We start from the raw sequence: 23360 nt of genomic DNA, 5'->3' as shown, positions 1-23360 counted from the left end.
AATCACAACATCTGGATTTCTCAGCTTTCTCAAAATCCATCATATGACATATACCTGGTCAGTGGAGCAGAAAGCAGGAGCACAAATTTAGGGGTGGACATAAGACTACTAAGGAGCTGGCTGCTGAACCAGCAGGATGCCTTGCAACATGGTGGTCCTAGTAGCTCCTAGGACCTATCCTGCTAATATTCTCCCATTTGAAAAATAATGCTATGGCCACTCTTCTTCTCTTTGACCCACTTTCCAGATGTACCTCTCAGAAGATCACAGGTCAGGCCAAGGTAACTCTGGTAACTCAGGGTTGAAGGGCAAGGGCAAGCCAACAGTCCTGCACTGAAAATGTATGAGATACAGGCTTCATTGCAAAAGAGGAATGAGGCTCCCATTTCATGACTAGCTGCTGCCTGAAACAGAAATCTCACCCTCTGATAGTCTTTTCCCTCTCTCCCCCGCTTTGCTGGAAGAAGCAGTTTTGTAGTCACGCAGTCAGCCAGCTCAAAAGCTAATTTGGCTGAAAACCTACCTTTTTTGCGTGTTGAGTTTGTTTTGGCAGCTGTTAGATTTAGTGTGGCTCAAGATCATCATGGATTTATGCCTCAAGTCTTACATTTCATGATGTGAGATTTGCCAGGTCAGCTGTATCAGTGACCCAGATATGAAATACTAACACGAACATTTGCTATATATATAAAATAGAAACACTACACCACAAAAATGATTTTAAAAGAATATTAAGGTTCCACTCAATAGTCACTTCCTTTAATGTGACTCATTTGACTTCAGAATCCTTATTTATTTCTTGCTTCAGTGTGAGATCACAATTAGAACTACATGCTTTTAAAGTGTGCCAGTAATTGTTCCAATATGTACATGCATGGGTGTATTAATGCTTTCAAGCTGCACAGTGATAAATGGAATAATAAATGAATGCAGTTAGATATGTTTAAAAGTCTTACAATGTTTAAGAAATAATATATACAAACCACAGAGACTGAATGGTGCATCCCAACAGATTCACATGAGGTCAGCTGCGTCCTGTTACACACAAGCACTGAGAACTGTGCCTTGGTTTGAGATGTGAAGAAAACTTGTATTTGTTCTGTGACTGCAGCAGTTCTCATTTTCCAAGCTGATATTAGGGGAAAAGATGTACTTTTAAATGTACAAGGACCGTATATTATATTCTAAATTGTTATATTTAAAATAAATTCCTTTTTAATTAGTTAATACCATCAAATGATATGCAAGTAATTATATTGATTCCCACAAGTTACTTTTTATACCAATAAACGATCTACTGGGGATACATAGAAATAGCAAGCTGACAAATCTCTTTGCTATAATTTGCAAGCTACAGTGATATGAATACATCTCACTTGTTTACTGGAGAAGGCTCATATCTAGTGACTGATTTAAATATTTTTCACAATTTAATATTATGTAATTTAAAAAAATGTATTTACCTGGAAATTCTCCATGAGCAAATGGACATTTAACCCAAGAGCCTTGCTTGGTTGTAAACTGAAAGCAGAGAAATCTGTTAGGAAAACTGATTTTTCAGGTTCAATCTGTGGCTACAAATGATCAGTGCATTTCAGAAAGTTGCAGAAGGTGAATTCACGGCTTTCCTGGTCTATGATATCTTCCGACCCTTGATTTAAATTAGGTCCCCCAATTTCCAGATATTTATTCACATGCTTATTTTACAGAAACATATAGTTCCACTGACTTAAAAGTAATCTAAAAGAAAACATGCCTATATTAACCTTATGTAGCATTCTTTTATCAACAAGAATAATAAAGGTACTCCAGTAAAGATAGCGTATCGATCATTTTTATTACCAAATATTTAACACGGAAAACTTTACATGTTAAGTTTAGTGCATGCTTCAGAGTTTGCATTGACCTAAAACTTTTTTTTCCCTGCTTTTCTTAAGCACAGAAAACAGAGGGCACCTGTGTCCTATTAATCATTGCTGCTGCACTTCCAAAGAGCCCCCTTTTAATCTAATCTTTCACATTTCCTTCATTCTTACTTCCCATTCATCAGACCTATGAAACAAAATACTGTTCCTAAAGAATTAGAGCTGGCAGAAAGAGGACAGTTAATAAGTGTTTTACAAAGAAATCCCTTTACCTTCATGCAAAGTCTTGGGTGAGTGTCCACACGAGAATATTTAACCTGCTTGAAAAGACAGTACTCAGCATCAGCTAATTTCATTAACTAGTTTCACAAAGTCAGTTGCCTAAAATTTTCATGGTTTGATTACTGAGAAGGGAACTGGTTTGTCTACTTTATAAACATCCCAGGAAGTCAATCGCATAAAATAGTAAAAATAGAAACAACCTCTACTTTAGAGTTCTGAATAATTTGTTGCTTTTTAACTGTAACATGTAAAATTTTTTATAGTCAGTCTGACCCATTAGAGCTAAATTAATTGATTCTATGGTGGCTTGTGTGCAAAATTCTGATTACACAGTCGTCTTGTTTCAGTTCCTTATTTAACATTCATCAACGACTCAACAGAACATTTAAACATACACCCAGAAGTGTTGTTCCACCTTCAGTTCATAAATTTTTCAATTTTCCATGTCCCTATTCCAGAAAAGACTTAAACATAGACTGAATTTTAGACATCCACTTAAGTGATCTACAAAATGTTGCTTTCTTGATGAAAAACTGTTTACCTGCCAACATGGCTTCACCATAAAAAGCCTTTTCTCATATAAACAATTACTACCCATGTAAGTGATCTTACTTAAATAAACGCTGTTGCTCAAGTGACTGAGCACAACAGACCCTACACACAACACAGGACACCATGACCAAACACCTCTTTCCTGTAACTTTTTTGAGAAGAACTTAATGGATGTCCTCAGGCTCATCTACAATAGGGTCATAGAAAATAGTTCTGTAAGGGTCCACTCAAATACGGAGACAGCATTGCCAGTGACAGAGAAAGCCCCAGCCTAATTAGCAAGAAGTGTTACGTAGCTTTGGGGCCTAAGCTGGTACATGTGCATGGTATGAGAGTGTGTGGCATTGTGTGGATTTACTGGGAGAGCTGGCACTATGTGAAGAATCTCTGCAGTACCCTGCAGCACACTACAGAGATGTTCTTCAGGGCTACAGTACAAGAAGTAGACCAAATTCAATATCAAACTTTTAGGATGAATTAGAAAAAAAGGGAAAATTCATCCGGTCAATGAATATTAATAAATACAGGAAAACGTTCATCATCTGTAATAAACTAATCTTAGACTGTGTTCTCTGTGATAGATATGACCATTACCAGCCAAACCTCATTTTAGGCTTCTTTGTTTTTCTTTCTTTTTTTTTTTTTCTTTCCTTTTCCTTTCCTGCAAGCAATGAGTTGTGCTTGTTTTCAGCAGATGATGAGTCCTGTAGAACAACTCATATGTATAAAATAAATATATTTGCTTTTGCAAGATCAAAGCTTTGTAGAAACTCATAAAATGGTGAATCCGAACAATCACTAAACACTTGGCCAGGAGTTCCTAATCAAAAAAGCATTCAATAGTCTTGAGACAGCCCCTCCCAGATCACGTCATCAGGATAATACAGTTTCAAAAATTAAGAATTTGCATTTGATTTTATTTGCCTTTTCAGTTGTTACCTCAAGTTTACTGGCTTCTCTTCACAATCAGGAAACCCTAAAACCTACTTTTCAGGATGAAAGCCAGAATTCTAACCAACCATCTTAAATCCAGTGCATTCAGCATCATGAGACTTCAGATTGAAGTATCAAGCAGTTCAAGACACGTGCAATGAAAAGTCTTTTCAACTTTAGAACATAAATGCTGGAAGAACTGAGGATCCCTATATTTCAACACCCCCAATTTCAAGACATTGGACCAATTTGAGATAGGCATTTCAAAGAGATCTGAATATAGTACGAAACAATCATGTCCTACCAAGGTACTGTTACGTCTCCAGTAAGATTTAAAGAGATTTAGTTTCATCTTACATTTTAGGTGTCTAAATGTTAAATATCCAAAAGTGATCTAACCACAGTAGACTCTTGTCATAGTTAGTGAAGAGAGTTACCTTCACAGAGAAATCCTTCCAACCTTTCTTATATGCCTATCCTCAGATGAGAACTGCTGTCCTCTCAATATGTGTTTCAATTACTCACTTTAAAGGGAATCTGAGACGAATAGCCTAGACTTGAACACCTATCTTTTAGACAGCAAAGTGAGAACAGATGAATCATGCCTTTACTATAAATGAGAAACTGACCCTATTTACACTGAAGGATTTAGCAAACATTGCTAGCTTCACAGTCATCTCCACTTTTTATTTCTTAATAGTGAGTCAGTCAATATGAGCTCTTCAAATAAATCATGTGGTTAGTGTACAAGAACAGACCATGATTATGAATGGCTTTAAGTATCAGAGAAGAGAGGAATTTGCAACCGCTCTCATTCCAAAGTCAAGCTTTTCACATTATGCCTCTGGTCATGGCCTTCAATCTCACAGTTTGAATAAATCTGCATAGCTCTTACTTTCTCAGGAGAATTTTTGAAAGAGTTTTGTATATCTTCACAGTGGTCATTAGACTTCATTAACCTGCATAGGTTAACCATGACAAGCACAGGACAGGCTGGCTCCCAAGCTAGGGTTTGTGTCGCGGGGTTGTAAACAATATTATCCCATAGCACCTTCGTATCTGTGCACAAAGAGTGGAAACGTTATTCAAGATGTGTAAAAATTAATCAAAATTGTTCATAAATCTGGTACTGATACATGTGCTTAAAACCAAAAGCATTACTTTTCAATTTCCTTGTCATTTCCACCAATCAGAACTGCAGTGTTTCACACTGTAACAGTGTAAAACTTGAATTCATCCCACCAAAATGTTGGCATTTACCAGAGGTACTCAGCCTGAATGCTTAGTCTTACCAGTCTCCCACTGTGGTGAGAGATAAGCATCACCATAATTAGAGAATATTTAACTTGACTGCAAAGTCCTGGGTCCCAACAGTTCTGACTGTTTTCACAGCTACTTTTTGAATGTTGTAGGAGTCTGTCATAATGTAGATCTAATGTAAGTGTAATTCTAATAGTTATGAGAATAGCACCGCAATTAAGACTTACTAGGGTTGTTTGCAGGCCTGCTTATTGACTTATTACCTGAGTTTCCTTCTGGTTTACTCATTTGTGGCATCTACTTATTTACATCATAATCAAGATGCTCATTCATCTCCAGCCTCATATAATTACATTGTTTAGTAACCAATAGATATTTTTTCCCTTTTTTTCTTCTCTTAGTTACACTATCCCAAAAGAGTTATTACATAGAGGAGCTTATTTCTGATACACAACTGTGAATTACCTCCTACCACAGAACTGAATCTATAATCCCAACTTTATGACATCAGTGATAAATGAGCCAAAAAAAGAACCAATCTACTTTAGATATTCCAGCAAACAGACCTGTCAGTTAGGAAAAACAAAGATTTTAAAAGAAAACAATGTGGCTCGAAAGCTGGAACTCCTTATATACTTAAACTAGCTGGGTGCTAGAGTCTGAAGAATTGCTTGGGATTCCTGTAAGGAAGATAGCCGAGTAAATGAAAAGTTTAGCTATTAAACAGTATTTCCTATATTCACTTCCTTATCAAAGCTGCGAGTTAAGTTTTCAATTGCAATTATGCATTGGAACTTCCTAAATAACAGAAAATAAGCTTCAAGTGCAGTGTGCCAAAGCACATACTGCCTTTCCTCTGACTGCCTGAGCTTTGTAACCTATGCTTCAGGTATCCCCATAGTCCTGATTCAATGGCATCAGCAAGGAGAACAACTGCAGTAGGGGAAGGAAAAGAAGCAGAATACGTATGTACATATGTACATACGGCAGGCAGGCGGGAAGGCAGGCGGGAAGGAAGGAAGGAAGGCAGGCGGGAAGGAAGGCAGGAAGGCAGGAAGGCAGGCAGGAAGGAAGGCAGGAAGGCAGGAAGGCAGGAAGGCAGGAAGGCAGGAAGGCAGGAAGGCAGGAAGGAAGGAAGGAAGGAAGGAAGGAAGGAAGGAAGGAAGGAAGGAAGGAAGGAAGGCAGGAAGGCAGGAAGGAAGGCAGGAAGGCAGGAAGGCAGGAAGGAAGGCAGGAAGGAAGGCAGGAAGGAAGGAAGGAAGGAAGGAAGGAAGGAAGGAAGGAAGGAAGGAAGGAAGGAAGGAAGGAAGGAAGGAAGGAAGGAAGGAAGGAAGGAAGGAAGGAAGGAAGGAAGGAAGGAAGGAAGGAAGGAAGGAAGGAAGGAAGGAAGGAAGGAAGGAAGGAAGGAAGGAAGGAAGGAAGGAAGGAAGGAAGGAAGGAAGGAAGGAAGGAAGGAAGGAAGGAAGGAAGGAAGGAAGGAAGGAAGGAAGGAGGGAAGGAAGGAAGGAGGGAAGGAAGGAAGCCCAATTTCCTGCCCTTGCAAAGCTTAATCATTCCAAGCACAGGAAATATGTAGAGACAAGAGAAAATTTGGAAGAAAACAACCTGTGCCCCATGAGACCCAGCCTCAGGCTGAACAGCTACTAAGAATAGAGGTTAATACTTCATACTGCAGCTGGCCAACAGGCTTTGCTCTGATGACCAGAGCTGACTACATGATATAGACATATCTACAGACAGAGCTTGAGCATTCCTGTAAGTGCTCTCTATTGGATAAATAGAGAAAAAAAAAAACAAATTCCCTTTTCATTTAGTCAAACTGCACTCCATTGCTACAGAGGAATGATAATGTCACAAACATTATATTCTGCCACAATAAAATAAATCAGAAATGAAGGCTGGGCTAACTAAAGAGGAAATTGCTTCCACTTTAACACAAATGTACTGGCCCTGCAAGAATGTGGAAAGATTGCAGTGAATGTCAGTGCAGTTTAATGGAGTTTGGATACACTGTTGTGGGTTGGTGGTTTTATTCTCTCTCATGTTTTTGGTTTTTGTTTAAATCAAATACTAAAATCCCTTAATGGGCTTCTTAGCATAGTCTGGGGAAAAAATATTGTTGTAATTATGTTGGACTTAAAACAATAAACTTTTTCAGGCTACGCTTTTTTCTATCTGCCTGGTAAAACTTTCATTAAAGACCTACATAATATGTCAAATTCTTTTTCAGCTGTCATCTCAGACCAAACTGACTTGCTGGAACACTTTGTGTGAATTATTTCCCATTAAGTATGGGAACTCCCGTATGCAGTTAACCGTCTTCTTTTTCAACTCCCTGTTCCCTCCTTTAAGTTGTGTGTCGGACATCTTCTTCAAATCTCTCTTTGAAGCCCTCTTCTCACATCAGCATTTCAAAGCTGACCTCAGTGGATTTTCTTCCTTCTGGGCAGTTTGTGTGCAACTTAAGAAAATGTGGGAAATTACTAGAAAGCTACTTAGTGTTTATATTGGTGTAAACTTGGTGAACAATTTTGTCTGAAAGTAAGTTATTTTGTCTACCCACAGTATAACAAACCAATATGACAATTTCCTTGAAGTTTTGCAATGTATGGTTTTCAGCTTAGATGAATTTCAAATTGTGACATACTACTGGAGATGCTGAAAGTCAATCACATAAAGAGTAATCACACAATACTTGCCATTTTCAAAGGGACAAAGTTGTATCCTCCTTGCATCTGGAATTGCCAGCCAACCCTACAACCCAAAAAGTGGCCATTAGCTAGAGATTCTCAGATAGATCAGTTTTTAACATTTCAGACAGAATGCGACAGAAAAACTTTCCACCAAAGATAGAGATGCTATGTTTATTAGAAAGCTTTGGAAGTGCTTTTTTAAAGGATGTTCTGCACTAGATATCTATTTTATTGTTCATCATTAGGGGGACTGGAGCTGACGAACTAAGGTGATCCTTTCTAGCACTATATTCCTACTATTTCCGAGTCCTATATTTAGCCCAATTTCATTTAGAAAGTATTCCAGTTTGATTTTCATCAAGTTTCTCACAGTGTCATTACCTTCTGGGGTATCAAAAGACATTCAAGAATTATAGTATCAGATCTCTTGGCCTTTGTTGTGGTAAAGGATGTATCCTTAAAATCTGAGGACTAAAACTTAATCCAATCTGCAAGTATAGGTGCATGGATGTTACTATACCCTAATTATTTAGATTCATGTGCAAATGTTTCTATTACTCACGGTTCCCAACTCAGCAATCGCATTATGGAATTCTCTGTGTGTATGCTGAGAGGAATAATATCTTTCCAGTGACCTCATACCTTTGAGAATCGCATAAAAAAGAGGCCCTAGAGACCTTGTTGTTCAACTCACATATTAAAGTGTGTGATTTTAGGTGCCTACAATGTACACATCTGAGTGTGACTTCAGTGCCCAAATTACTATTACAGTAGCCATATGAAAATCTAGCCAATGCAGCCAGTAGAGTCTACAGAGCTACCTAGCACATCCCAAAATAGCCATCTACACTTGGTCAGTTGAGTAACTGACTACATTAACTACATCGCCATTGACTATAAGTCTGGACATCAAATTCAAATATAGAGATCTACGTCTGGATGTCTACATCTAGGTATCTTAATCCACAAGGTAAATTATCCCCCAAAATTCACTGAGAAACTATGTCACATAGTACCTTTATATCTTACCAAGATCATTTTTAATTGGTTTGGTCTCTTTTTATTCCTTTTTATGAAATACATTGCAAAATCTCACTTCTTAGATTACCAGAAAAAAATCTGTAGCTATCCTGAATATATTCATGGTATGAAGTTTATCCCCTTCATTCTTGCGGCAAGAATGGCTTCAGCTTAAAAAATCTGTTCTTTTTCGTTATAAGAGACCCTTCTGATGTGTATTTAGAAAACAAACACATTTTCTCTTTGCATGTGTTTTACCAGGCTAATGAAAACATGTTGTTTGAATCTCCTTTATAAGACAGTCTCTCCATTTCCCAACCATTCTAGATTTTTTTATGTACATCTTCCTTTTGAATTAATCTTTCTTGAATATGGATACAAGAATTGCCTACAGTATTTCAAAGAAGACCTGGCCCATACTTTCCTGTTAGCTTGGAATAATCTAACCCATTAGATCTCTGTTCACATTTACATCATGTAAGCATGTTAGTTTAATCATCCTGTGATGAACTATTACAGCCAGATCTTTTTTCCTCCACTGTTATTTCTGACTGAGGACTCGCATCTTACAGCAAGAATTCTCTTTATTACAGCAAGTGCATGAACTTGCATTTCATCCTCCTTTAGTTATTTCACATATGAAGATCTCTAGTCTCTTCCGGTTATCCTGACCCTCTTTCATTTTGATTACACCTCTCAACTGTATTATCAACAAAACTCATTAACACATTCCCACCATTTGTGCCCATGTCATTGATAAAAACATTTTTATAAGAACCTGCTCTAAGTGTGGTCCTTAAATAACCTTCCCACTAGCACAGCCCCATTCAACAGGAGTAGTTGAGTTAGCCCTCCAGCTAGGTATTATCTACTACACAAATCTTGTTCTCACCCCCAGCTTCCTCAGTTCCTCTTTTAGTTTCTCATGCAATACTATATGAAATGCTATGCTGAAATTCAGTCAGATTAAATTTTCCGTCTTTCCATTGCTTATAAAAAATCAATCAAACTAACCTTACACAATACTTTCCATAAATTAGTGTAAATTATATCCCATTTTCTTCTTATCTCCATGTTTTAATTAGTGTTTCCTAAAAAATCTCTTCTACATTTACATAATCACAAGATCAGACAAGCCTCAGTCGAAAACTTAGTTCTAGAGTCTTTTTCTACAGACTTTTCCTCCTTTCTTAGCACAAAACCCAGAATTTCTTTAACCAGAAACACAACTATATACCACATTCCAGACTGTATTACCTCAATGCAAAGACAAGGGAGTAGCTGAGAATATTTCAGAGAAACTGATTTTAAAGATTCCTTCCCTTTTATCTGAAAAGAAAAAGATGGTCATGAATCCAGGACAGCAAATTACTTTTAATAAAGATAAATAAACGTATAGAAGGGTGTTTCCTATAACTATGAGATCAATGAGCATTTCCACCTACAAGTCACACCCCACCAGTTCAACAAACTGCTTTAAGCTTTAACTCACCACAGCAAATGACCCTACATCTTCACAGGTAAACCACTTGTGGCACAGGCGAATGTAATAATCTTGATCCTGAAGAAAGTTGGATACATTCACTGATATAATTTTCCTTGCCCTGTCTACATTGTAATCAAACTTTCCAGCTGAAAAAGAAAATTCAAGCATGAAATTATCACGTTTCTTTATTACTTTGCTATTTCTGATGTTATTTCTTTATAAAGCGTATAGAAATATTTCATAACTTGATGGAGACGAAATTCAACATATGTAGATTCTTACCTAGGATGTTTGAATTAATTCTTTTTATATCCTGATATTCCTACAGGCATTCTTATTTTATCAGACAATAATTTTTATAAGAATAAATTTCAATATTATTCAGTTTTAAATTAGCACTAGCAATATTGAGAGGCCAGGACACCTACCGATTTTACCTCAACCTTAGTACTTGAAATGTTATGTGCGTCATGTACAAATACTTGAAATATGCACAAGAATACTACTACAAAAGCTGATATCCTAAGGTTCCAATTTCATTACACAGAGAATATGTGCAACCATATTAGACAAATACAATATGAGGGGAGGTGTTTTATTTTTTTTTATTTCCATGGATATGCCAAAATCAGGATAACAGTTTGGGAAATTAATTTCAATCTATATATGAGGTCTGTCTATAGATGAAATATAAATCCAGCCATCCAAAGTGCATGAAAAGGACACAAACCTATTTCCAATAGTCTAAATATTAAGTAGGTTGTCAATATCTTTATCTGCTGTCTAGCATTTCCAAGTCAATATTAAGAACCACATTTTCCAGGACATTATCTGTCAACTACATGGTAATTATAAGTAGTGGTAGTTGTAAATCACCTTTTTTTCCCTGCTTATTCAGCTATGAAAACATAACATTGTATAAGTCACCAGAAATATATTACAGCTTTAAGTTTTGTAGATCAGCTCACCTGAACAAGCTGAAATATATTTTCCCACATCACTGTTCCTGCAATCTGCAAAATAGAAGCCAGAGTTTTCTTCAGTGCTGCTTTATTTGTATAACTGTGTAAATAAACTGCCAAATTTTCCAATAGCTTCCCAACAGGAAACCTATCTCTTATACTCCTTTTTAAAGGCAGAATTACATCAACCTCTAGATAAACAGCAAAAAAGAAAAGTACCTTTACCACACAGAGAGATTATATTACAACTTGCCTTAAGGAGCTATCTCACCAGTGTGGGGTTTCTACTTGAAAACCTCATCAGCAGTTTAAGGTGGCAATCTAGGATATAGCACTGCACTTCTTTACCTAGTACCAAACAATAATTTAAGTAATAATAACAATAATTCCAGTTATTCTTTCCTTGAAAGCTACTCCTGTTTTTTACTAGGCTTATTCCTCTGTTATAAACAACTGTGAATTTTTGCTATTCTGACTCTAGGCTTACAAAGAAACACCCTATTAACTCCCAGGGAGCTTACCGGAATTGAAGCCAGACAACACTTTCAGAACTAATATCTAATGTTTGTATCTCCAAAACTTAAATCTTGGTATAAGAACACTAAATCAGCTCATAATGTGCTGCCTACTTTTTTTCACATCTCCTTGCTTAACTCAGTATTAAAGCAGCGCTTTGCTCTCATTTCCCCACACAGCTCTTTTCCCCAGAGAAATACTTCCTATTGCCGTTTGTTTACTCACCCTTGTAAAATGTCTTAAAACTGGGCTTTACAAAACCTTATTTTCCCCCCTCTTTTTTCACAAATACATATTTACTTCAATAATGAACAAGGATTTACCAAGAAAATTGAAGGCTGTTCAAATGCAAACAAGTCTTTACTTATGTGAAAGCATGAAACAACCACAATGTGTCTGATACTGTGTGCAAGGGATGATACCGTACCAAGGGGCAAGGGCAAGAGCCACCCACCCACAGGCTCTGGAGATGGGAAGGCAGGACAATCCCGGGCACTGGGTCGAACAAGGGGTCTCATTTCATTTTTTGCACAATCATTTGATGCACTTGTCTCCACTAGCCACACTATATCATGGTTGGACCACAGCGCTGAATCTGGTTTTACATGCATACAAGCAGGCATTTTACCGCAAAACCATGGAAAAATGCTACCTTATTTTACCCAGGTACATGAAAACAGGCAATAGACTAGCTAGCTAATTAAAGGAAAAAGAAATTTCGTTACACTTTCTTATTAAGCTTTCCTCAATCTCTGAAACCGCCTGTGGCCTAACTATGAAGAGAAGCAGAGGCTCCAGCTTATGCACAGAAAGCACGCAGGACTGAACCTGCAGGCCGAGAAAGAGCACATGCCAATCGCAAGAAGGCCTATTAGGACAAATGCATAGTGTCATTCAGTTTTCCATGTACTTCTAGATATAAACTCTGGTCTTTGGTTTTTATAGCTAGTCATATGTTTATACGCACAAAATAGATCTTCAAAATGTAGAATAAGACTGGTCCTGGCGTACATGTTCTACCATGAGCTAGACCAGTGTATCCCAGAACATGATTTGGCTTTGTATTTGGGGTTTTTTGTGTTGATTTGGGGTTTTTCTTTGAAAAGATGTTTCTTGAAAAACATCTGGTTTAAGATGTTTTCCTACCTTCAACATAGTATTCCTGACTCAGCTTGACTTCACAGTAATTTGGTACTGTTTTCATGGTCACATAGATGTGTTGTGCTACATTGACTTCAATGCAATTGAATTGTACCTGTACCTGTTTAAAACATTTATAAAATCAAGTTTGTGCATGACTTCCAGAATACATGAAAACCACTGGTTATCAGAGTTAATCAAGCAATATTCTTCATTCAGATTTATTTATATTTACAAGGAACATTAAGCAGTCTCAGATATTGTAGCATTAAGAACATAAAGAAGCAGATACCACTTAATGAAAGGATTTCAAAGAGTATCATTACTTCTAATCCAGGATGTTACTATCTTCTTCCCTTCCAGAAATCTGAATATCTACAAGTAATCAAATAATCCTAAAAGTAGAGAAATACAGGTACCTGATGCTTATTCAACTTCAAAAGCAAAAAGGTCTTTCATACTACCAAAAGCCCCAGTTTGTAGGCATTTTACAAGCAAAACCACTTGCAGAACAGGAAAAAAATGTCTGTTTAAATATTTAATGGCAACTTCATCAAATTTATTTATTTTAGTAACAGCTGGGGAGAGAGAAAGTAATTTAGGAGACAAGAGTTGAGCTCCAGTTATATCAGGTTCATTCCCTCACTAACAGCAGTAACTGATAAATTCGATGTAGATCTTCACTTAGGATATACTCCTATTTGGTACAATGCATTTGGAGGGTAAAAGCCATGTCACCATTCTAGTCATTGAACTGAAACTAAGAAAATTTCATTAAATATATTTGTTCAGTCTTGCCTATAAATATACCTTACTCTAAAAGCTACCAGTTGTTCATTGCTGGCCCTGCATTGCCTATAGAGACATTGGATCATCTAGTGATACAGACTGCAAATGGCGATTGCAGTTTGGGAGAACTTCGTTTCACACGTGCAATCAATGTAACATTTACAAAGCACATGAAGTAACACATTTTGTATGGGATTAATAACAGTTATCCACCAGTAATTGAAAGCAAAAAATTCATGTCTTTCAAACCATTGCTCAAGGATGGTTCCTTTTTTTTTTTTTTTTCCCCAGTCGCAAATTTTAATAACAAATACTTCTCGGTTTAGTTTAGTAAGAAATTGTACTCTGCTGTTGCAATTATTACCATGAGTTTAGCACAGATGTGCACAAGTGCTTAGGCACTTGTCTGTCTTCTAGATGCGTAAATTCCATTGACATGGTGTAAATTGATATTAAGTAAATCATATGTATGCACTTAAAATCCTTGTGGCATTGTGCTTCCTAGCAATTGGAGTTACAAAGTCTTCCCCACAATTTGGTGGGCACAAAAAGAAAGCTAGCAAGGTTGATATGAAAATTAGACTTTGCAGAGGCAGCTTCTCTTGCAAAAAGGTAAGTGGAATAAGTATGAAGATGGTGGAGAATTGAATTTATAAGTTATAAAAGGACATTTTGTTATGGAGTTTCATTTGACAATGCTGAAGCATACATTTCACTGCAGTTTTCCGCGAAGTCAATAAGAGCAGAAAATGAAAGATACAAAATAGATTATTTTTTCCAAAGGCTCATAAACATTTAAATGAAAAACAACCCCCCAAAAATTCTACCTTCTTTCCATTAAGCATCTTGCTCTTTTTCCTAGCAAATCTCACATTTGTGCACTGAGATTGCTGTGTGTCCAGTGAAAGAGAACATATTTCCAGCCCACGGATATTCTCTGAAATAAGTTAGGAATAGATTTCAAAAATATAATTTGAACATCTTTAAGAAAAACAAAAAATAAATTAAAATGTACAATAATGTAAGCTTTCTGTCTAAGCGAAAAGCATATGTACTTTATCTCTGTTAAAAAAGGACCATTATATGAAACACACACATGGAGGTAGGAGTAAGGATTTCATACAGATTGCAATAAATTAAAGCTTTAATTATGCAAATTCTTAAAAAATTAAATCTATTAACTTTGAGTGAAGCACACTAGGAAATATCAAAATGGTAATACACTAAGCACGCGAATGGCAGAGTGTTAGTAAAGATGGACTATGACCAAAAAGTTTGAGTGCTTTCATTTTATTTTAGTTCAGAATTGTAACTGCAGATGCATAAAGTGTTTTCTCCTTCTCTTAGGGCAGTTGCTCATGTCTGAGTTACCAGGGCACACAAAATTAGTGTGTGTGTGTGCATGTACATGTGTCAGAGCAAGAGAGAAAAGGGCAGCAGTATGCTTGGGGCACTGGTAGAGGACAAGTTAAGTGTATTATGCTGGATGTAAAAATTCAGTTGTCTTGAATTCATTATCTCAGTTCTCATTCCCTTGAGAAGGGCCACGGCTTTATCTTGGCTTGTAGTAAAATGGTTTCACAAAAAATATCTTTCTGATGTAATGAAAACAACTTGTACACAAATACTGCAATATGGAACAAAATTTGGCTGAACAACTGTAAACAAAAAGTAAACAGAAAAGATTCAGTAGCAAATCTGCTTCCTACCATCTAGACTCAGGGTTCCTTTAATGTTTAAATGAAGAGAGCATGGGCTTCCTTGGACACATTTCATCACTGTTGAGATCTTCATGCTTTTCAGTACCATAGAAGGTAGAGATGCAGGAGCATCATGGCAGAAGCTGTTGAAAATGCCACCTGCAAATGCAAATACAAAGAAATCTCATTATGCACAGGATATCTGGGGGAGAGAAGGCACCAAAGATGAAGCTCCAGCTCTACTGAAATCAGTAGGAAAGACACCACTGACTTCAGCAAAGCCAGTACTTTACCTAAGATCTTCACATGGCCAGCATAGCTAGTTGGCTTCACTAGTAATGCAGGGAGGGTTGGAAAGAACTACATTACAGATGGGGTTTGATAATAAATTTCCTGGCTTAAGGAAGTGTTAACCCACAAAAGGAAGGAAACACACTTCTAACAGTTAAGGCTAGCAGAGCACACCTAGACTAATAGTGTTTCTAAATAAACAGATCTGCTAGATTGTGGCTAGACTTTATTTAAACTTTTTTCAAAACCATTACCTGTATATTGTGAGCTCTTATAGGTAGTATTGTAATTTTGGGATGGTCTAAACTGCTGTTGAAATATCACTTTCACACAAGAGGGCACCATTGCATTCCTAGTGATCGAAAAAGCCCTCACACCTACAGGATTTCCTTCTGCTTTAGACCAGAACACCAAAAGCAGACTATCCAGACCTTCTTCAAGGTGTAAACAGTAGGCACAGAACACAGCTACTATGTCTCATTTTACTATGGAAATTTAGTTATCCCAAAGACTTAGGACATTGGTTTGCACAGCCGCCTTCTTTAGGCTAATGTAAAAGAAAAAAATAGTCTTAGGCCCCAAGCCTCATCAGGTAGCCATATTTCATCTCTTTCTACTCCTTAGACTGCTCTACATAGAAAACAGTTATTTATTTATTAATTTATGTTGGTACGGTGGATTTAATCCCCAATGAATTCCTGTGGCTTCTCTACCTCACATACGTTGTTTGTAGTCCCAAAAATGAAGAGTTCAAGAAACTATCAGAACAAATAGCCAGGGAATTGGGTTTTGTCCCTTGGCTTTGTGGTATACAATGCAGCACACCTCATTTTAGCTGTAACTACATCACAGCAACTTCTTTGAAAAATTTGTTAGCCTTCTCACTTTGGTATATAGCATGAAAGTTAAAAGACACCCAAGTAAAAAAAGTGGTTTACTGCACATTCTCCTCCCCCTGGGGAGAGGCTGGAAGAACAAAAAAACATTTGACTCTATTAGTCATACTGCCTGACATACTCCTAGAAGGAGTTCAACTAGTATGGCAAAGAGCACAGAATGAAGCAGCAGTGCCATGATAGTGTGTTTGCCATAAAATACAGGTTAACACTCTTAAATCATCAGGAACAGGTGCATCCCTCAATGTCTAGCCAAGAATTGTTGTCAAGTGTGGATGCCCATTGACTCACATGGAAGGTATAGCCACAGTTCTCACAGAGGAAAGGCAGGATGTGGAGGAGGAGGAAGGGCAGAGCTTATCCTTACTTACCCCTCCAACCCTTCCAATAAAGGAAAGTGCTCTAAATTTAAAGACTGAAAGTGTATTAACCTGTACAGGACGTCTTACTATATTATGAGATCCTCATTTTCAGTGTCCAGTTGCAGCTGAAGCCCATTGTCAAGGATCAGACACTGACACAGGCAGGACATGAAGAAAGGCTGACGTAAATGTGGTACCTTGGCTTGAATCTGTCAGGTTTAAGGTGCCCTCACACTTAGTATCAGGAGAAACAAGTTCTGCATGATACATATCAAAAGTCAGAAAAGACAAATGCTTCGCACCTGAATCTCCATTATCCTGGTTTTGTGCCATTAAGCAGCTTTTGGAGGCAACAGGATATGCTCCAAGGAGGCAACAGAATATGAACCAAGTGGAAAAGAACGGAAAAACAAGGACACTTTACCTCAACTGACAGCAGAGTCAACTCTCAAATATCCAAGGTAATATTGGCAAGAAAAGAAGATAATTTGTGCAAACCAAAGAAAAAACACAGATCGTTCAAAATACACAAATTAGCCTCTAAGAGCAGTGGAGTACATTGACTTTTGAAGAACTTGTAAACATGTTTCCACAGAGATGAGGCAGTCTTAAGAACTACAGTGGACAGCAGCCAGATTTGAACACTATATTCCATGTTCCAAGAATGGGTGGTGTAATAAGCCTGAAGGTATCTCAGGATGGAGAGCTATTGTACAACACCAAATCAATCCACCCACAGTTAATTGGGAGGCTATTATATTGCAGAATCACCTAATAATTATTACTAATAATGTGAGGATTATTAGTTTTAGCTCTGTCTCTTTGCTCAGAAAGATATTTTCTTGACTGCGTCATATGACATGCAGTTGTGGATACCAAATGGTACCCAGGAGCAACTGTTTCTGCTTAATCCCTTGGTTGTTCATGTAAACTTCTTGATCCAGGCCTATAATCTTGCCCATTCCCATGTCTGTTTAGAAATTATTTAAGAGAAGAGCAATGTACATACACATTGTCAAAGCTGACATTTCTTTACAAAGTATTCTGTTTGGGTGAATTTGACCATATTATTTGACCCTACTTATCTTTAGGAGAGACTATCATGAATTAATTGAATTTGGTCCTTAGTTATTACTGCCTGAGGTATGGTATTATCAGGAGTCACAGGCTTGGAACTATCTCAGAAGAATTCTCAGTCATACCTAGGTGCATTACTCACATTGGATCAGTACCAGGCAGATGTACAAACACAGTTTTAGGGACCACTGACTGTCCGTAAGCAGGGACACTGTACTCCTTGATCACAGTTTCTACCTTCAAACTGAGAACAAATAAGTAATACACCGGGTGATACGAAATTACTCTTCTACTTTGGATTTTTTCCCATTCATTTTATGATACATTTTGAGAATTGCAAAAGATGCTGCAAGACTCAATAATTTAAATGTCTCATATCATGCATGAGGATATTAGTTTTGGATCACAATAAATATATGATACAAGGAAGAGCTGACAGAAAATAATTTTCATTCTATAAATTATCACAGTATGAAGACTCATTTCTGACTAAATCTTCAGTAAACTCTTACCTTATCATCTTTTAATCCCCCCCTTAGATAGTTTCCTCTGGTACACACACTTCTTTCCTTTTCTCACGAGTAGTTTTAATCTACATCCCAGAAGACATAAAGATACGTCTTGCTACACAAACCATCTGCTGAGTAAATCTTGCCTAAATTTTATGTTTATGAATTATAACTGTAATTAGCTCTACATGAGAGAGGGATTGTTGCTGTAATAAAGGATTCCTTAATTATGGACACATATAAGCCCAGGCATAAAGAAGCCAAGGCTTATTATTCAGCATGTAGACACTTTCCCTGTACTTTTGCCATCAGCTCAACCACAGCAGATTATTTTTTTATCTGATGATGCAGCAATCAACCCAGAACTGTCACAACAGCAAAACACACCTTATGCACACTTGGATAATAGAAGCCAGAGCTGAGCAATGAATACGCAACAGAAATGATTAGATGGATAATCTGAAGCCTCAGGCAAGAAGATGAAATAGGAGAACAGCAAAAAAAAAGTGCAGAGAAAACCCATTAGTAACAGGTCCAGGCCAACACCCCATAGAAAATCCTAACTGGTTTTTTGACTGGTATTTCTTCCCTACAAAAATTATAAGAATTTGAAACGCTTAGGATACTGACAGTGTTAAATCTGTGAGCATATCTAAAGCACACTAATATTGCTTCACTGGAACATCACTCCGTAAGTATAAATTACAGTAGTTCAAACATATTTGCATACGATTTACCACAGTATCTGCTGCATCTGTGCATTAGGATGATTCAACAAAATTCATAAACAAATTAAATATGCTTTCCTAAGATAACCACCACTGGCACTTCAGTTAATAAATACCAAAATTCACTACTTAAAAGTACTTACACCAATTATGAAATTGATTGCGTTTCAGACTGACAGGCTCTCCTTCACAATAGATTTCAATGCACAGTAAATTAGAAGGGTTTCACAGTTATATGTTCAGAAAATACTTCAAACTTTCAAGGATATTGGACAACATGGTGATTTACCGTGACAAATATCGTTTCTGAGAACATAAAGCTTTTTTAAAATCATTGATATATTGATATCGATGTCTGGATATATTACAGCAAATTTAAAATATTATAGTAGCCTTTAGGTACTACTAGTAGTCTAGAAGAGCAGGAAGGAGAAGACAGAGTCAAAGCTATGTTGTCAAATACTGCTGAGTTGATAGCTGCAAATTCTAGGAAATAAAGTCATATTTTGTTGCAGTTAAAAGCAGTAACTACTGCAAAGGTGCTCTATTATACAGTTAAAGTCTTTTAAGGTAATTTTACCTCAAATAATAAATAATAAAAAGCAATAAAGCAATAACTATAGAAAAGGAAGTATGAAAATGAGCATACACCCACTGTTGCACAAGTGAATTAGGATGAAGACTGAAAAAGTGTTTTTTCAACACCCCTATAAGGCTGAGTCATCCTACACATTACTTGTATTAAAGATAGTTGATAAGTCATTTTCAGGCAGCACTGAAAACCTACAACCAGCTCTGCTTCATATACATCATCTTGGAAGATAAGGATCTTTAGTTTACACACTCTTCAGTGCCCGAAGTTGATATCCAGCTAAGAGCTAAACAGCTAGTTTAAGCTTAATTGTGTCACCTAAGCACCTCTGGCAGTCAACAGAGAGGGAGAACCCCTCTTGCCTCCCTCCCAGCACATAAATCACCTTGTCCTAAGATGGGTGGAATGAATCACTATCTCGTGGTACCTGTAGTGAGTCTCCGTTATCTAGACATGCATTTGTGTAACACCCAGCACAGATTTTAACTCATAACGAACAGTATCGTGGGTGTCCTTCCATTTGAAACCAGGGCTGAAGGGTTTGGTTTCCTCAGCCTATGGTGCCTGAGGGAATGAAGGCATGCTTCAGCTAGGCAGAGCAAGGGTCAATGCCCCTGTTTCTTCTTCTACCTCCCACGTGGTTTGAACTAACAGCTCAGCTGCCTAATCCTAAAAAGATTCATTCATAGTCCTTGAACCAGCCACCAATGGTTCACTCTGCTCACCAGCAGACACCTAGAGACTTTTTCAGGTGGGACTTTTAACTGCATCCCTTCCACAGCCGTGTTTTTTCTCTCCACCTCAACATGTGTCCCATAAATGCCAGCTTTCAGAATAGGACCCGTGACAGCTGATGTTCAGTTCACACCCCATGCCATAGCCTCAGAATCTCACATGCTTGAGGCTCAGCATCGCAGCTTTTGACTGTCTGTGGACTTTGTGCCACACAGGTCCAGGAAAGGCACCATGGAGACAAGCAGTGCTCAGAGCTGGGCCTCCAGCTAGGACTGTCCTCTCAGAGGGGACTGCCTGCAAGACATTTGCCTCATACTTCCTTGTCAAGTGACTGCGTGCACTGGAGAGTGATTGATGGAGGCTTCAGAGTTCAGGTAAATGAAGAGCCTGTATTATTAGTGTAGGTAATAACAATAAGTAGAAGCAATAAAAACATGTGAAATGACTAAGCAAATTCTCCCAGTGACCATCTATGGTAAGGAAAATTATAAAGCAACAATGCACAGTCAGTATTAACCTATTGTTTATCAGCACCTACCAATTTCCAATGTTTTGTACAAGGAAACTGGTGGTAAAAACCCTGTCATGACAGTGATCTGATATCACCAGGAAAGTGGATTTATTATCTGCAAATAAATTATCTTTATCCTTAAAAAACAAATGTAGTAAAAAATGTAAATGATATATACTCACTGGAAGGTTTGCTTTTACAATGAATCCCCTGCAAACAGAAATAAAAATATTATAAAAGCTGAAGTAACAATAAAAATAAATGTTGCTTAATCATTGTACACAAATATAAACATACCTTAAACAGGTAAACATATTCACAGTCCATAACAGAAATCATTTTCAAGATAAAGTATTTTCAAATATAGTGAAAACGCACATCACTACTGCATATGACAGCCTGATATGTATGGGGACGCAAGATCAGCATTATCCTTATTTTCATGTATTTCTACTGAGGTGTAATTGTCATAACAAGTGTAACAGTTCCATCAAATACAGACATCTTTTTACCAGGTACTGCCATTCACACTGAGCAATAGCTAATTTATTATTTTGTCAGACTTTACAATGGACTGTTTCATACCAGGGCAAAGAAACCAAGTGATTTTTTAATGGAAGATATCTGAAACACTGTTATTTGTTATATGATTTTTAGAAAATCACACTAGGCCAATGGAAGGAAGTATTACGGTAATTGCAAATGAAGTTTAGAAATAAGGCTTGCCTTTTTATTTCTGAGAACTATCTGGCTCAGAATCCTGAAAATTAAATTACTCAGGCACAGTATTTACCATGTTCAAGTGGAAAAATGTTTTTATAAGAGGCAAAGTGAACCTGACTCTGGGATTTTAACAGGTTTCGAGCAATCTTTCAGACAGACTACACCCATTTTCCCAGTAAAGTAAACACTTAACCACACACTAAAATTCTGTAGAGTATAAAAATAACAAATCATATCTTGACTACTATGCATGACATTCTAAAGAAAGGCTATCACTTAGCCAGCAAATACTGTTTTCTGCTGTTCTGCCATTCACGTTTCTGGCATAGCACTTATACCAGTATTCCTTTGTATATGGCATATGTTCCCCTCTGCTTTCCTTGACAATCAGTGTCTCATTCACAGAGACACTTTTGTCACACCCACAAAACAAGCAGGCACCACCTCATCTCCTCTGGTCTCAAATCCACTGGTAGCTCTCAGTCCTTTTAAAACATTTTAGGATCTTGTCAATAAGCCAACAATCTGCGAGTTTTAGAGCAAGCAAAACTCTCTCAGTGGACATGGGGAAGTTCTCAAGTTGTAGACAAACACAGACACTGAAGCATTAATACATCATAAAATAACTGTCACTTGGTCTTCAATGAGGCTTCGTCCACAGGTAACTCTGTCCTCATAAACACAGCTGTAGAGCAAATAATATCAATTCTGCAGAAGTGAAATTACAGCATGTTAGCTACCCTGTGGCAGCTGCCTAGAGTACCCAAGAAGTGTGTTGTCTGTCTTCATCGCTGTTTAAGTTTTTAGCCAAATAAGCTTGGTTTCAAAGAATGCCTTTAGAAAACCAGTGACCAGAATCTAACCAGTATTAGTTCTCATTCCTTTGTCCTTTCAGCACTTCTATTTTTAATAATCACTTCTGGAGGTAAGTTGTCATCTTTTACCATTGGGAGTTTGTCACTGTTACTCATGAAAGTGCAGATGCAAAAAAGGTGGTATTTTAAACCACTTTTTATAATAAGACAGAGATGGTCATATACTTTCATAGACTGAAGATCATAAAAATTACTTGTGACATTGTTAAAGGTATTACTTTGACTGCTTCTACACAACACTATATCAACACTCAGAGAAGTAGGGCCTGTTGCAATAGGACAAGGAGTAATGGTTTTAAACTAAAAGAGGGTAGATCTAGATTGGACACGAGGAAGACATTTTTTACGATGAGGGTGGTGAGACACTGGAACAGGTTGCCCAGAAAGGTGGTAAATGCCCCATCCCAGGAAACATTCAAGGTCAGGTTGGATGGGGCTCTGAGCAACCTGATCTGGTTGAAGATGTCCCTGCTTACTGCAGAGGGGTTGGTCTAGAAGGTCCTTTCCAACCCAAACTTTTCTATGATTCCATAAAGGAAATCAAACTTCTTTACATTACTGTTCTAAAACTGGTGTACTTCTATTTCAATGGTTTCATAAATTCCCCAAATGCCCCTGAAGGATTGAAAAATGTAACTGATGCAACATCATTTTTGCTGTAACGTGTTCATAGAAATATTGATCATTTATGAATTATTTCTGCCCCCCCAAAAAAAAGCTTCATTGGTAGTTTGCTGATTCTCCCAAAGCAATTCATCAATAGAAACAAGATTATAGCTTTCTGAATAATTCAGTGCAACATTAAACCGATAAATCTGGGACATGCCAGCTCCTATGAAACTACTGGAATTTTAACTGCTGTT

General features: G+C 37.3%; 1 protein-coding gene across 1 annotated transcript in view; it reads right to left on the bottom strand.

Annotated features, from left to right (window-relative positions):
- Positions 1–23360, bottom strand: part of IL17REL (interleukin 17 receptor E like) — a 45993-nt gene that overhangs the window by 6162 nt on the left and 16471 nt on the right. Inside the window, exons 2-13 of the mRNA XM_086473719.1 lie at positions 21082–21109; positions 15208–15357; positions 14326–14435; positions 12716–12830; positions 11060–11104; positions 10098–10237; positions 9863–9934; positions 7592–7646; positions 4528–4691; positions 2138–2185; positions 1464–1521; positions 984–1129 (exon numbers count right to left, since the gene is read on the bottom strand). Coding sequence (XP_086329845.1) covers positions 984–1129; positions 1464–1521; positions 2138–2185; positions 4528–4691; positions 7592–7646; positions 9863–9934; positions 10098–10237; positions 11060–11104; positions 12716–12830; positions 14326–14435; positions 15208–15357; positions 21082–21109 — 1131 coding nt within the window. The remainder of the gene's footprint in view (positions 1–983; positions 1130–1463; positions 1522–2137; positions 2186–4527; positions 4692–7591; positions 7647–9862; positions 9935–10097; positions 10238–11059; positions 11105–12715; positions 12831–14325; positions 14436–15207; positions 15358–21081; positions 21110–23360) is intronic.

Source organism: Leptosomus discolor, chromosome 1 (genome assembly GCF_034619465.1).
Source record: "Leptosomus discolor isolate bLepDis1 chromosome 1, bLepDis1.hap2, whole genome shotgun sequence".
Lineage (NCBI taxonomy): Eukaryota > Metazoa > Chordata > Aves > Leptosomiformes > Leptosomidae > Leptosomus > Leptosomus discolor.
Note: the sequence above shows the minus strand (reverse complement) of the source record. Positions and strands in the feature narration are given on the sequence as shown.